Below are 16,626 nucleotides of genomic sequence, written 5' to 3' on the forward strand. Positions count from 1 at the left end.
CCCTACCCCAATATACTGCACATTCTACCTGGCCCCACCCCAGTATACTGCACATTCTACCTGGCCCTACCCCAATATACTGCACATTCTACCTGGCCCCACCCCAGTATACTGCACATTCTACCTGGCCCCACCCCAGTATAATGCACATTCTACCTGGCCCCACCCCAGTATACTGCACATTCTACCTGGCCCCACCCCAGTATACTGCACATTCTACCTGGCCCTACCCCAATATACTGCACATTCTACCTGGCCCCACCCCAGTATACTGCACATTCTACCTGGCCCTACCCCAATATACTGCAGATTCTACCTGGCCCCACCCCAGTATACTGCAGATTCTACCTGGCCCCACCCCAATATACTGCAGATTCTACCTGGCCCCACCCCAGTATACTGCACATTCTACCTGGCCCTACCCCAATATACTGCAGATTCTACCTGGCCCCATCCCAATATACTGCACATTCTACCTGGCCCTACCCCAATATACTGCACATTCTACCTGGCCCTACCCCAATATACTGCAGATTCTACCTGGCCCTACCCCAATATACTGCACATTCTACCTGGCCCTATCCCAATATACTGCACATTCTACCTGGCCCTACACCAATATACTGCACATTCTACCTGGCCCTACACCAATATACTGCACATTCTACCTGGCCCCACCCCAATATACTGCACATTCTACCTGGCCCCATCCCAATATACTGCAGATTCTACCTGGCCCTACCCCAATATACTGCAGATTCTACCTGGCCCTACCCCAATATACTGCACATTCTACCTGGCCCTACCCCAATATACTGCACATTCTACCTGGCCCTACCCCAATATACTGCACATTCTACCTGGCCCTACACCAATATACTGCACATTCTACCTGGCCCTACCCCAATATACTGCACATTCTACCTGGCCCTACCCCAATATACTGCAGATTCTACCTGGCCCTACCCCAATATACTGCACATTCTACCTGGCCCTACCCCAATATACTGCACATTCTACCTGGCTCTACCCCAATATACTGCACATTCTACCTGGCCCTACCCCAATATACTGCACATTCTACCTGGCCCTACCCCAATATACTGCACATTCTACCTGGCCCTACACCAATATACTGCAGATTCTACCTGGCCCTACCCCAATATACTGCAGATTCTACCTGGCCCTACCCCAATATACTGCACATTCTACCTGGCCCTACCCCAATATACTGCACATTCTACCTGGCCCTACCCCAATATACTGCACATTCTACCTGGCCCCACCCTAATAAACAGACATTCAGTTCAGTCTATGGGTATTAGGATTTACATGGACATTAAATAATGCTTTTCTCCACCTGGGATTCATTACACAGCAGTGTAAAGATGAGACAGAGAGAGAGAGAGAGAGACAGAGAGAGAGACAGTACGACAGACCACGTATTCACCCTGCACACCCTAATTGACAAACAAACAGAGGCAAAGCTTTCGACTCAATTTGGCATGAGGGCCTGCTCTACAAATTGATGTAAAGTGGTGTTTTGGGGGAAAAAACAGAGAGCGAGAGAATGAATGAACGAACGCATGAGAAATAGAGAGAACTTGGCAGGTAACAGACAACCCAATTTACACGGGTGGATTCTTCTCTCTGGTGGGCACGGACGATTACTGTCACTCTCTCCAGAGTTGGTGACACACACATTTACATACAGTGTCTGAGCAGCCAGGTTGAGTTTGTGTGATGTCTATTGATCGCACCGCCGAGATGTTTGATACGAGTGTAATTATGCGTCATCGCTCCACTATCATTTAGCTGTGTGTGTGAATGTGTGTACAGCTGATGTCAGCTCCAAAACGTCTGACAGTAAAACCTATAATCATGTCACCTTATCATTTCACCCTGAAGAATGCACAGGGACACCGAAACGTTGGTAAATACCCAATAAACTACTGCGAGTTTATATATGGAGTGTGTGACTTTCTTTATTTTGAAAGTTTATAGTTTATTCGCCGTTAGTCAGCACCTCCACACAAAATAATTATTATGGGTGTGCGACAGCTCATGTTTTTTTTATTTCACCTTATCATTTCTAAAAATCTCCCTTCTCTCCCTCTTCTCTCCCCCCGTCTCAGAATCCCTCTTCCCCTCTCTCTGACTCTCTCCCAATCTACAGTCAGACTATGGCTTCTGATGGAGGGTGTTAGGTGATTGTGTATATTCAATATTTTCTGCCTCTCCACAAAGGTGCTAGGAGGCTAAATAACATCTAACATCTCCCCCTGCCTCTATAATATAACATCTGCCCTGCCTCTATAGTATAACATCTCCCCTGCCTCTATAATATAACATCTCCCCTGCCTCTATAATATAACATCTGCCCTGCCTCTATAGTATAACATCTCCCCTGCCTCTATAATATAACATCTCCCCCTGCCTCTATAATATAACATCTCCCTGCCTCTATAGTATAACATCTTCCCTGCCTCTATAGTATAACATCTGCCCTGCCTCTATAATATAACATCTGCCCTGCCTCTATAGTATAACATCTCTCCTGCCTCTATAATATAACATCTGCCCTGCCTCTATAGTATAACATCTCCCCTGCCTCAATAGTATAACATCTCCCCCTGCCTCTATAATATAACATCTGCCCTGCCTCTATAGTATAACATCTTCCCTGCCTCTATAGTATAACATCTCCCCCTGCCTCTATAGTATAACATCTCCCCCTGCCTCTATAGTATAACATCTCCCCCTGCCTCTATAATATAACATCTGCCATGCCTCTATAGTATAACATCTTCCCTGCCTCTATAGTATAACATCTTCCCTGCCTCTATAGTATAACATCTGCCCTGCCTCTATAGTATAACATCTTCCCTGCCTCTATAGTATAACATCTTCCCTGCCTCTATAGTATAACATCTCCCCCTGCCTCTATAGTATAACATCGCCCCCTGCCTCTATAGTATAACATCTCCCCTGCCTCTATAATATAACATCTCCCCCTGTCTATATAGTATAACATCTCCCCTGCCTCTATAATACAACATCTCCCCCTGCCTCTATAATATAACATCTCCCCTGCCTCTATAATACAACATCTCCCCTGCCTCTATAATATAACATCTGCCCTGCCTCTATAATACAACATCTCCCCTGCCTCTATAATACAACATCTCCCCTGCCTCTATAATACAACATCTGCCCTGCCTCTATAATATAACATCTCCCCTGCCTCTATAATATAACATCTCCCCTGCCTCTATAATGTAACATCAGCCCTGCCTCTATAATACATCTGCCCTGCCCCTATAATATAACATCTGCCCTGCCTCTATAATACAACATCTGCCCTGCCTCTATAATACAACATCTGCCCTGCCTCTATAATGTAACATCATCCCTGCCTCTATAATACATCTGCCCTGCCTCTATAATATAACATCTCCCCCTGCCTCTATAGTATAACATCTGCCCTGCCTCTATAATATAACATCTCCCCTGCCTCTATAATACAACATCTCCCCTGCCTCTATAATACAACATCTGCCCTGCTTCTATAATATAACATCTGCCCTGCCTCTATAATATAACATCTCCCCTGCCTCTATAATACAACATCTCCCCTGCCTCTATAATACAACATCTGCCCTGCCTCTATAATATAACATCTCCCCTGCCTCTATAGTATAACATCTGCCCCTGCCTCTATAATACAACATCTCCCCTGCCTCTATAGTATAACATCTGCCCTGCCTCTATAGTATAACATCTCCCCTGCCTCTATAATACAACATTTCCCCCTGCCTCTATAATATAACATCTGCCCTGCCTCTATAATACAACATCTGCCCTGCCTCTATAGTATAACATCTCCCCCTGCCTCTATAATACAACATCTCCCCCTGCCTCTATAGTATAACATCTGCCCTGCCTCTATAATATAACATCTGCCCTGCCTCTATAATGTAACATCTGCCCTGCCTCTATAATGTAACATCTGCCCTGCCTCTATAATACATCTGCCCTTCCTCTATAGTATAACATCTTCCCTGCCTCTATAGTATAACATCTCCCCCTGCCTCTATAATATAACATCTCCCCTGCCTCTATAATATAACATCTGCCCTGCCTCTATAATATATTACTCTTATAACAGTTGTAGGTGTTAGTAAGGCAGTTGAAGACGCCTAGGAGGACAGTAGTCACCCTGTAGTGTAGACCATAGGAGGACAGTAGTTACCCTGTAGTGTAGACCCTAGGAGGACAGTAGTCCCCCTGTAGTGTAGACCCTAGGAGGACAGTAGTCACCCTGTAGTCACCAGATAGTCACACAGCGACTGGTCTTGTTAGACTAATCACACATGTACGGGTCATACTTACATTACAGTAGTGTGTAATATGGTGGTGTTGGATAGAGAGATGACATTACAGTAATATGGTGGTGTTGGATGGAGAGATGACATTACAGTAATATGGTGGTGTTGGATGGAGAGATGACATTACAGTAATATGGTGGTGTTGGATGGAGAGATGACATTACAGTAATATGGTGGTGTTGGATGGAGAGATGACATTACAGTAATATGGTGGTGTTGGATGGAGAGATGACATTACAGTAATATGGTGGTGTTGGATGGAGAGATGACATTACAGTAGTATGGTGGTGTTGGATGTAGAGATGACATTACAGTAATATGGTGGTGTTGGATGGAGAGATGACATTACAGTAATATGGTGGTGTTGGATGGAGAGATGACATTACAGTAGTATGGTGGTGTTGGATGGAGAGATGACATTACAGTAATATGGTGGTGTTGGATGGAGAGATGATATTACAGTAATATGGTGGTGTTGGATGGAGAGATGACATTACAGTAATATGGTGGTGTTGGATGGAGAGATGACATTACAGTAGTATGGTGGTGTTGGATGGAGAGATGACATTACAGTAGTATGGTGGTGTTGGATGGAGAGATTACATTACAGTATGGTGGTGTTGGATGGAGAGATGACATTACAGTAATATGGTGGTGTTGGATGGAGAGATTACATTACAGTAATATGGTGGTGTTGGATAGAGAGATTACATTACAGTAATATGGTGGTGTTGGATGGAGAGATGACATTACAGTAATATGGTGGTGTTGGCTGGAGAGATGACATTACAGTAATATGGTGGTGTTGGATGGAGAGATGACATTACAGTAATATGGTGGTGTTGGATGGAGAGATGACATTACAGTAATATGGTGGTGTTGGATGGAGAGATGACATTACAGTAATATGGTGGTGTTGGATAGAGAGATGACATTACAGTAATATGGTGGTGTTGGATGGAGAGATGACATTACAGTAATATGGTGGTGTTGGATGGAGTGATGACATTACAGTAATATGGTGGTGTTGGATAGAGAGATGACATTACAGTAATATGGTGGTGTTGGATGGAAAGATGACATTACAGTAATATGGTGGTGTTGGATAGAGAGATGACATTACAGTAATATGGTGGTGTTGGATGGAGAGATGACATTACAGTAATATGGTGGTGTTGGATGGAGAGATGACATTACAGTAGTATGGTGGTGTTGGATGGAGAGATGACATTACAGTAATATGGTGGTGTTGGATGGAGAGATGACATTACAGTAATATGGTGGTGTTGGATGGAGAGATGACATTACAGTAATATGGTGGTGTTGGAAGGAGAGATGACATTACAGTAATATGGTGGTGTTGGATGGAGAGATGACATTACAGTAATATGGTGGTGTTGGATGGAGAGATGACATTACAGTAATATGGTGGTGTTGGATGGAGAGATGACATTACAGTAATATGGTGGTGTTGGATGGAGAGATGACATTACAGTAATATGGTGGTGTTGGATGGAGAGATGACATTACAGTAGTATGGTGGTGTTGGATGGAGAGATGACATTACAGTAATATGGTAGTGTTGGATGGAGAGATGACATTACAGTAATATGGTGGTGTTGGATGGAGAGATGACATTACAGTAGTATGGTGGTGTTGGATGGAGAGATGACATTACAGTAATATGGTGGTGTTGGATGGAGAGATGACATTACAGTAATATGGTGGTGTTGGATGGAGAGATGACATTACAGTAATATGGTGGTGTTGGATAGAGAGATGACATTACAGTAATATGGTGGTGTTGGATGGAGAGATGACATTACAGTAATATGGTGGTGTTGGATGGAGAGATGACATTACAGTAATATGGTGGTGTTGGATGGAGAGATGACATTACAGTAATATGGTGGTGTTGGATGGAGAGATGACATTACAGTAATATGGTGGTGTTGGATGGAGAGATGACATTACAGTAATATGGTGGTGTTGGATAGAGAGATGACATTACAGTAATATGGTGGTGTTGGATGGAGAGATGACATTACAGTAATATGGTGGTGTTGGATGGAGAGATGACATTACAGTAATATGGTGGTGTTGGATGGAGAGATTACATTACAGCATTTGGGTCTTGCAGTCCGTGATACACAGTTTTGAGCAGATTTTATGGTGTTTCGTTCTGAATACAAATGAAGAGCGGGCTGGCACGGTTAAGAGCTTTGTTTGACGTACAGATTGGTTTCATACAGCCGCTCTCAACACTGCAGACTTCCCCGTTGGTATTGGGTCGAATTCAGGCAAGTTTATTTCACTAAAAAGACAGACCTGTGCAGTGCGAAAGTTCTTGTTTGAAACAGTAGATATCATTGATTTAATATGTATCGGTTAAGTGACATGTCTTCAGATTTCATAACTCCCATTTTACTAAGGAATCACAAAGTCTCCTGGTCTGTATCCTCTGTCTTCCTGCAGGTATCCAACAGACCATTGAGCAGGAGGAGAGTCAGAACAAGTCTTCAGCTGACCTGAGGATTCGCAAGACACAGGTGAGTCAGGAGGAGAGAAAGTGAGAAGAGGAGAGAGTGCAGTGGTAGAGATGTAAGGATGAGTGAGGGAGCGGGAGAGGAGAGAGGAGAGAGGAGGCAGGAGAGAGGAGGCAGGAGAGAGGAGGCAGGAGAGAGGAGAGAGTTGACAGGTGGCAGGAGAGAGGTGGCAGGAGAGAGGAGTCATTGACCTTAACAGACCTGTCTCCCTGCCTACCCCTCTCTCTCACCCTCTCAATTCAATTCAATTCAAGGGGCTTTATTGACATGGGAAGCATATGTTAACATAGCCAAGCAAGTAGATAATAAGCAAAAGTGAAATAAACAATAAAAAGTAAACAGTAAACATTACACTCACAGAAGTTCCAAAATAATCAAATGTCATATTATGTCTATATACAGTGTTGTAATGATGTGCAAATAGTGCAAGTCCTGTCCCTGTCTCTCCCATCCCTCTCTCTTCCTCTCTCCTGTCCCCCGTCTCTCCCTGTCTCCCTGTCTCTCTCTGTCTCCTGTCCCCCGTCTCTCCCCTGTCTCCCCGTCTCTCCCGTCCCCCTGTTTCTCCCTCTCTCCTGTCCCCCATCTCTCCCGTCTCCCTGTCTCTCCCTGTCTCCTGTCCCCCGTCTCTCCCCTGTCTCCCCGTCTCTCCTGTCCCCCATCTCTCCCCTGTCTCCCCGTCTCTCCTGTCCCCCATCTCTCCCCTGTCTCCTGTCCCCCATCTCTCCCCTGTCTCCCCGTCTCTCCTGTCCCCCATCTCTCCCCTCTCTCCTGTCCCCCATCTCTCCCCTGTTTCCCTGTCTCTCCCTGTCTCCTGTCCCCCGTCTCTCCCCTGTCTCCCCGTCTCTCCCGTCCCCCTGTCTCTCCCTCTCTCCTGTCCCCCATCTCTCCCCTGTCTCCCTGTCTCTCCCTGTCTCCTGTCCCCCGTCTCTCCCCTGTCTCCCCATCTCTCCCGTCCCCCTGTTTCTCCCTCTCTCCTGTCCCCCTGTCTCTCCCCTGTCTCCCCCTCTCTCCTGTCCCCCGTCTCTCCCGTCCCCCTGTCTCTCCCTCTCTCCTGTCCCCCGTCTCTCCCCTGTCTCCCCGTCTCTCCTGTCCCCCTGTTTCTCCCTCTCTCCTGTCCCCCTGTCTCTCCCCTGTCTCCCATAGCACTCCACGCTGTCCCGTAAGTTTGTGGAGGTGATGTCAGAGTACAACGCCACCCAGTCAGACTACAGAGAGCGCTGCAAGGGACGCATCCAGAGACAGCTGGAGATCAGTGAGTACATGGATTCAGTTCAACACCACTCTATTGTCCACTAAAAGATGCACCTCAGCTGGAGATCAGTGAGTAGAGTCTCACACACACACACACAATCACACACACACACACACACACACACACACACACACACACACACACACACACACACACACACACACACACACACACACACACACACACACACACACACACACACACACACACACTATCACACACACACACTATCACACGCACACACACACTATCACACACACACACACACACACACATTATCACACACACATTATCACACACACACACACACACACTATCACACACATGCTCACACACACACACACACACACTATCACACACATGCTCACACACACACACAATATCACACACATGCTCACACACACACATACTCACACACACACATACTCACACACACACATACTCACACACACACACACACACACACACAATCACACACATGCTCACACACACACACACACACACACTATCACACACATGCTCACACACACATACACTATCACACACACACACACACACACACACAGTCTATGTGAACTCCATACCATGTAACCAGCAAGTCAATCAGCTGAGCCTTTGGCTGCTTCAGTCCCATCTTCACATCACCACCTGAGGGTCCAACAGTTCAATTGTGCTTTAGGGAAGCTTTCTGTGTGTAATGGGATGACTGCTATCTATTTCTACACAGATGTGTGTGTGTGTGTGTGTGTGTGTGTGTGTGTGTGTGTGTGTGTGTGTGTGTGTGTGTGTGTGTGTGTGTGTGTGTGTGTGTGTGTGTGTGTGTGTGTGTGTGTGTACTTAATGAATACCCATACTTACATACTGTATACTACATACTTAATGGGCATCCATACTAACATACTGTATACTACATACTTAATGAGCATCCATACTAACATACTGTATACTACATACTTAATGAATACCCATACTAACATACTGTATACTACATACTTAATGAATATATACTATATACTATTAGTTCATTTTAGTATACTGTAAACTAACAGTTTCATTTCAGTTGAGCGTACTAGAGCTTCGCCTGTCTACCCGGAAGTTGATGCTGTTGCTATGCAACCTCTTGCTAGCTAGTTAGCATAACAAATGACTAGTTAGATATTTTACAACTTTGGGTGTGTTCTTAAATTCGATCTGGAGTGCCAGAGTGCGCTTGTAAATTCAGAGCGTTGTCAGATTGTCCGTTTGTAAATTCAGAGCGTTGTCAGATTGTCCGTTTGTAAATTCAGAGCGTTGTCAGATTGTCCGTTTGTAAATTCAGAGCGTTGTCAGATTGTCCGTTTGTAAATTCAGAGCGTTTCGCTCTCAGAGCGCACACTGGACGCTCCGGCCGAGGAGTACGGTTGATTTTGAGCGTTCTGACCTTACAACTGCAGTCAAGCACCCTTGCTAGCTACTTCCAGACACAAATGAGCCCACTCTGACCATTTTACTCACCCTAGCAGAGCTGGTTAGGCAGTTTTCATGTTATCCAGAGTGTTGGTGACTGTAACTGTGCTGCTGGTAACAATTTAATTACACTTTTTTTTCTGATGTTTACTGACACCGGCAATATTCAATGGGTGTTGAGCGCTCGTAAATTCATTATTCTGCGCTCTGGTACACTCAGACGAGAGTGCTCTGAAATCAGAGTAGATAGCTAGATCAAATTTATGAAAGCACCCTAATGTCTGTTGAGAAAGCACAACGACTGTTGAGAAAGCACAATGACGGGGATAATCAAGTCAATAAACGTTGGGTAGTTAGTTAGATAGCAGATAGTTAATATACTGGCAAGTTTGATGTATAAGTAGCCAACTAACGTTAGGTAGCTAAGTTAGCATAACAACATACTGCTGTAATGATATGCTATGTGGTTCGTAAGGACAGATGAACTCGTGTATATTGGGTCAGGGTGTGTCATGTTAGGTATTTTTCATTGGTTTGTGTTTGGTTTACGTTTTAGCCTTGTGTAGGCTCTAGGTGGGTTTATTTCTATGTTGGGTTCTGTCGATTCCCAATCAGAGACAGCTGTCGCTAATTGTCTCTGATTGGGATCACATTTAAGTTGCTGTTTTCCCCACGCTGTTTGTGGGGTGTTGTCTCTTTGTTTGAGCACGTAACGTATCTGCTTTTTTCTTGATTTTTGTGTACATGTTTAATTCCAGTGTGTTGAATAAACATGTGTTCGCTCCCAGCTGCGTTTTGGTCCGCTTCCTCGTCACCAGGCGACGAACGTTACAGAACACCCCACCGAACCAGGACCAAGCAGCGGGAGGAAAAGGAGCGCGAGAGATGGGCTCGCGAGGGGAAGGAGTTCTGGACCTGGGAGGAGATAATGTCGGGGAAAGGACCCTGGCGGAAGGATTCCCAGGTCGAGGAGTTAAAGCCAGCCGGTAGACGGAGTCGCAGGCGGCGGTCGAGGAGGCCCGGAAAACACCCCCAAGAATTTTTTTTGGGGGGGCTAATGGGGTGGTCCGGAAGGGCAGAGGAAGAGCCCAGACCACTGCTCTCGTGGGGGATGACGGCGGAGGAAGAGACGAAGATGATGAGGCAGTTGATTGAGGACCTGCAGAGGGAAGATCTGGAGGAGGAACCATGGTATGCGGAGTTGCGCGCTGTGTCGCCAGTGCGCCCGCACAGCCCGGTGCGTCCGGTGGACATGCCCAGCACATGCCGTGCTAGGATGGGCATCCAGCCAGGACGAGTGGCTAAACCGGCTCCACGCTTCAGGTCACCAGTGCGTGTCCACAGTCCTGCCCGGCCCGTCCCTGCTCCCCGCACCAAGCCATGGTATGCGGAGTTGCGCGCTGTGTCGCCAGTGCGCCCGCACAGCCCGGTGCATCCGGTGGACATGCCCAGCACATGCCGTGCTAGGATGGGCATCCAGCCAGGACGAGTTGCTAAACCGGCTCCACGGTTCAGGTCACCAGTGCGTGTCCACAGTCCTGTCTGGCCCGTCCCTGCTTCCCGCACCAGGCTAGTGGTGCGTGTCCACAGTCCTGTCCGGCCCGTCCCTGCTCCCCGCACCAAGTCAGTGGTGCGTGTCCCCAGTCCTGTCCGGCCCGTCCCTGCTCCCCGCACCAAGCCATGGTATGCGGAGTTGCACGCTGTGTCGCCAGTGCGCCCGCACAGCCCGGTGCGTCCGGTGGACATGCCCAGCACATGCCGTGCTAGGATGGGCATCCAGCCAGGACGAGTGGCTAAACCGGCTCCACGCTTCAGGTCACCAGTACGTGTTCACAGTCCTGTCTGGCCCGTCCCTGCTCCCCGCACCAGGTTGGTGGTGCGTGTCCCCAGTCCTGTCCGGCCCGTCCCTGCTCCCCGCACCAAGTCAGTGGTGCGTGTCCCCAGTCCTGTCCGGCCCGTCCCTGCTCCCCGCACCAGGTTAGTGGTGCGTGTCCCCAGTCCTGTCCGGCCCGTCCCTGTTCCCCACACCAGGTTGGTGGTGCGTGTCCCCAGTCCGGCCCGGCCCGTTCCTGCTCCCCGCACCAAGTCAGTGGTGCGTGTCCCCAGTCCTGTCCGGCCCGTCCCTGCTCCCCGCACCAAGTCAGTGGTGCGTGTCCCCAGTCCTGTCCGGCCCGTCCCTGCTCCCCGCACCAGGTTAGTGGTGCGTGTCCCCAGTCCTGTCCGGCCCGTCCCTGTTCCCCACACCAGGTTGGTGGTGCATGTCCCCAGTCCGGCCCGGCCCGTTCCTGCTCCCCGCACCAAGTCAGTGGTGCGTGTCCCCAGTCCTGTCCGGCCCGTCCCTGCTCCCCGCACCAAGTCAGTGGTGCGTGTCCCCAGTCCTGTCCGGCCCGTCCCTGCTCCCCGCACCAGGTTAGTGGTGCATGTCCCCAATCCTGTTCCGGTCGACGGCTCCGCTCCGGAGCCTGAGCATGCCGCTCCACAGTGGTCCAGTCCGGGCCAGAGGGGTAGGGTTAAGGTGAAGGCGGGGGAGAGAACACGCCCGGGGCCAGAGCCTCCACCGAGGGTGAGGCGCCCACCCGGGTCCCCCCCCCTAATAGACTTAAGTTTGGTGCGCTGGGAGTACGCACCGTTGGGGGGGGGGTTCTGTCACGCCCTGACCAGGTGAACTCGGGTATATTGGGTCAGGGTGTGTCATGTTAGGTATTTTTCATTGGTTTGTGTTTGGTTTACGTTTTAGCCTTGTGTAGGCTCTAGGTGGGTTTATTTCTATGTTGGGTTCTGTCGATTCCCAATCAGAGACAGCTGTCGCTAATTGTCTCTGATTGGGATCACATTTAAGTTGCTGTTTTCCCCACGCTGTTTGTGGGGTGTTGTCTCTTTGTTTGAGCACGTAACGTATCTGCTTTTTTCTTGATTTTTGTGTACATGTTTAATTCCAGTGTGTTGAATAAACATGTGTTCGCTCCCAGCTGCGTTTTGGTCCGCTTCCTCGTCACCAGGCGACGAACGTTACAGACAGCGTAGCTAACAAATTGTCAGCCAACATAACATGTAAGGTAACTTATTTGAGCAGCCATTACTTTATTACATTGCTCAACATTTTCTTAACATTTTTCATCATTAGTTAAAGCAATGAATTTGTACCGTTGTGCTTCAGCTGCATATTTTCCGCCATTTTCTTCAAATCTGAAAACGATGTGAGCCACTCATTTCCTGAAGAATTGCATTATGGGCCCTAAAGTACGAAAATAGTGTCCTCTGCGTATATATTTCATATTTTGGCGAATTTAGTACAACATCCTGCAACTTTTTTGCATACTAACTATATCCATACTATGACCAATAAGCATACTATATACTCAATTCAGGTCACAAATAGTACAGTTAATATGAGTATTTGAACACAGCTCATGTCTGATTTGTCAGGTATAATATCCTGTCTCTGTTTCTGTAACAGGCATTGTCAGGGCCACTGCCAGCCTGGGGTTATATGCTCTACAGTACCAGTTTCCCCAGGTTGGCATGGCAATAGACACACACACACACACACACACAGGTGTACCTGTTAACTGTAACAGAGTCACCTCCAACCCACTTGTCAGCTGCTGTAGTCACAGGTGGGCCTGCCTGATATCAAGAAACAGCAGGCAGGGGATTAGAAAGAAAGACATGGAGAGAGAGGGTGAGAGGTAGGGACAGAGGGATACTTAGAGAGAGGTAGGAACAGAGTAATGGAGAGAGAGAGAGAGAGAGAGAGACAGAGTGATACTTAGAGAGAGGTAGGAACAGAGTAATGGAGAGAGAGAGAGGGACAGAGTGATATATTGAGAGAGGTGTAGGGACAGAGTAATGGGGAGAAACAGAGAGAGTGATAGAGAGGATGATGTAGGCGTTAAGACAAAACATGATGGAGAATTCTCTCTTGTTAGCCCTCTCCAGACCTATTGAGGTCTATTCTACTATGACCTATTGAGGTCTGCTCTATTATGACCTATTGAGGTCTGCTCTATTATGACCTATTGAGGTCTGCTCTATTATGACCTATTGACCTCTGCTCTAATATGACCTATTGAGGTCTGCTCTATTATAACCTATTGAGGTCTGCTCTATTATAACCTATTGAGGTCTGCTCTATTATGACCTATTGAGGTCTGCTCTATTATCACCTATTGAGGTCTGCTCTATTATGACCTATTGAGGTCTGCTCTATTATGACCTATTGACCTCTGCTCTAATATGACCTATTGAGCTCTACTCTATCATGGGCATTAATATGGAGTTGGTCCCCCCTTTGCTGCTATAACAGCCTCCAGTCTTCTGGGAAGGCTTTCCACTAGATGTTGGAACATTGCTGCAGGGACGTTCTAATTCATCCCAAAGGTGTTAGATGGGGTTGAAGTCAGGGCTCTGTGCAGGCCAGTCAAGTTCTTCCACACTCATCTCAACAAACCATTTCTGTATGGACCTCGCTTTGTGCACGGGGGCATTGTCATGTTGAAACAGGAAAGACCCTTCTCCAAACTGTTTCTACAAACATGAAAGCACAGAATCGTCTAGAATGTTATTCTATGCTGGAGCGTTAAGATTTCCCTTCACTGGAACTTAGGGGACTAGCCCGAACCATGAAAAACAGCACCAGACCATTATTCTTCTTCCACCAAACTTTACAGTTGGCACTATGCAAAGGTAGCGTTCTCCTGGTATCCATCAAACCGCCAGATGGAGAAGCATGATTCATCACTCCAGAGAACGTGTTTCCACTGCTCCAGAGTCCAATGGCGGTGAGCTTGACACCACTCCAGCCGACGCTTGGCATTGCGCATGGTGATCTTACGCTTGTGTGCGGCTGCTCGGCCATGGAAACCCAGTTCATGAAGCTCCCATCGAACAGTTATTGTGCTGACGCTGCTTCCAGAGGCAGTTTGGAACTTGGTAGTGAGTGTTGCAACCGAGGACAGACGATTTTTAGGCGCTTCAGGAGTGGCTTCAAGACAAGTCTCTGAATGTCCTTGAGTGGCTCAGCCAGAACCCGGACTTGAACTCAATCGAACATCTCTGGAGAGACCTGAAAATAGCTGTGCAGCAATGCTCCCCATCCAAACTGACAGAGGTTGAGAGGATCTGAAGAAAAGAAAGGGAGAAACTCCCAAAATACAGCTGTGCCAAGCTTGTAGCTTCATACCCAAGAAGGCTGTAATCGCTGCCAAAGGTGCTTCAACAAGGTACTGAGTAAAGGGTCTGAATACTTATGTAAAGGTAAAATGTCTGTTTTTTATTTTTTATAAATGTCTAAAAATCAGTTTTTGCTTTGTCATTATGGGTTATTGTGTGTAGATTGATGAGGGGGAAAAAAATGATTTAATACATTTTATAATAAGGCTGTAACGTAACAAAATGTGGAAAAAGTCAAGGGGTCTGAATACTTTCCAGATGCACTGTATACTGTTAGAAAGCTCAGGAAATATATATTTTTACACATATTTAACCCATTTTATGCGGTACGCAAAACTCTACCGTACCTTCATACTTCCAATTAGTTTTTAAAACTGGGTACCGGTTACCTTCAGACGTGTTCGTGAGAATCTCCCGTTTTGACAGTGTGGTCAGTTTGTAACCTAAACGGTCGGACACTACAGCACAACGGTACCAACTTCAGACGAGTCCCCTGACACTTGTGGGGGTTGCAGAGCAAAACGGAGACCACCGTCATGTTCCATAGAGTTGTCATAGTAGTTTTGTTGGTCAAACCGTTTGGATATTGAATATCCCTTTGAGCATTGGGAAGTTATTAATTACACTTTGGATGGTGTATCAATAGACCCAGTCACTACAAAGATACAGGCATCCTTCCTAACTCAGTTGCCGGAGAGGAAGGAAACCACTCAGGGATTTCACCATGAGGCCAATGGTGACTTTAAAACAGTTATACAGTTTAATGGCTGTGATAGAAGAAAACTGAGGATGGATCAACAACATTGTAGCTACTTCACAATACTAACCTAATTGACAGCGTGAAAAGAAGGAAGCCTGTACAGTATACAAATATTCCAAAACATGCATCCTGTTTGCAATAAGGCACTAAAGTAAAACTGCAAAAAACTGTGGCAAAGAAATTAACTTTATGTCCTGAATGCAAATTGTTATGTTTGGGGCAAATCCAACACAGCACATCACAGAATACCATATTCATATTTTCAAGCATGGTGGTGGCTGCATCATGTTATGGGTATGCTTGTCATCGAAGAAACGGAATAGAGCTAAGCCCAGGCAAAATCCTAAAGGAAAACCTGGTTCAGTGTGGTTTCCTACAGACACTGAGAGACAAATGTACCTTTCAGCAGGTCAATAACCTAAAACACAAGGCCAAATATACACTAGAGTTGCTTACCAAGACCACATTGAATATTCCTGAGTGGCTTATTTAGTTTTGATTTAAATCGGCTTGAAAATCTATGGCAAGACTTGGCTGTCTAGCAATGATCAACAACCAACTTGACAGAGCTTGAAGAATAATACAAAATAATCATTGCAAATATTGTACAATCCAGGTGTGCAAAGCTCTTAGAGACTTACCCAGAAAGACTCACAGCTGTAATCGCTGCCAAAGGTGATTCTAACATGTATTGACTCAGGGGTGTGAACAGTTATGTAAATTAAATATTTCCGTATTTCATTTTCAATTAATTTCAAAAAATTTCAAAAAACATGTTTTCACTGTCATTGGTATTATGTGTAGATGGATGAGAAACAAATCATTGATTTTGAATTCAGGCTGTAACACAACAGTGTGTGGAATAAGTCGGCAGGTAGCCTAGTGGTTAGAGTGTTGGGCCAGTAACCGAAAGGTTGCTGGATCGAATCCCCGAGCTGACAAGGTAGAAATCTGTCTTTCTGCCCCTGAACAAGGCAGTTAACCCACTGTTCCTAGGCCGTCACTGTAAATAAGAATTTGTTCTTTAACTGACTTGCCTAGTAAATTAAAGGTTAAATAAAA

The 16,626-nt window shown here is 46.5% G+C and overlaps 1 protein-coding gene across 2 annotated transcripts in view; it reads left to right on the forward strand.

The window, feature by feature from the left end:
• The window catches only part of LOC106581510 (syntaxin-1A), a 237,638-nt gene that overhangs the window by 151,827 nt on the left and 69,185 nt on the right, over positions 1 to 16,626 (forward strand). For both annotated transcript variants that reach the window (XM_045704086.2, XM_045704085.2), the window contains exons 5-6: positions 6,864 to 6,937; positions 8,078 to 8,186. In XM_045704086.2, the coding sequence (XP_045560042.1) occupies positions 6,864 to 6,937; positions 8,078 to 8,186 (183 nt within the window). The remainder of the gene's footprint in view (positions 1 to 6,863; positions 6,938 to 8,077; positions 8,187 to 16,626) is intronic.

The sequence above is a fragment of the Salmo salar genome, chromosome 20, assembly GCF_965601325.2.
Source record: "Salmo salar chromosome 20, fSalSal1, whole genome shotgun sequence".
In the NCBI taxonomy this organism is placed as follows: Eukaryota; Metazoa; Chordata; class Actinopteri; order Salmoniformes; family Salmonidae; genus Salmo; species Salmo salar.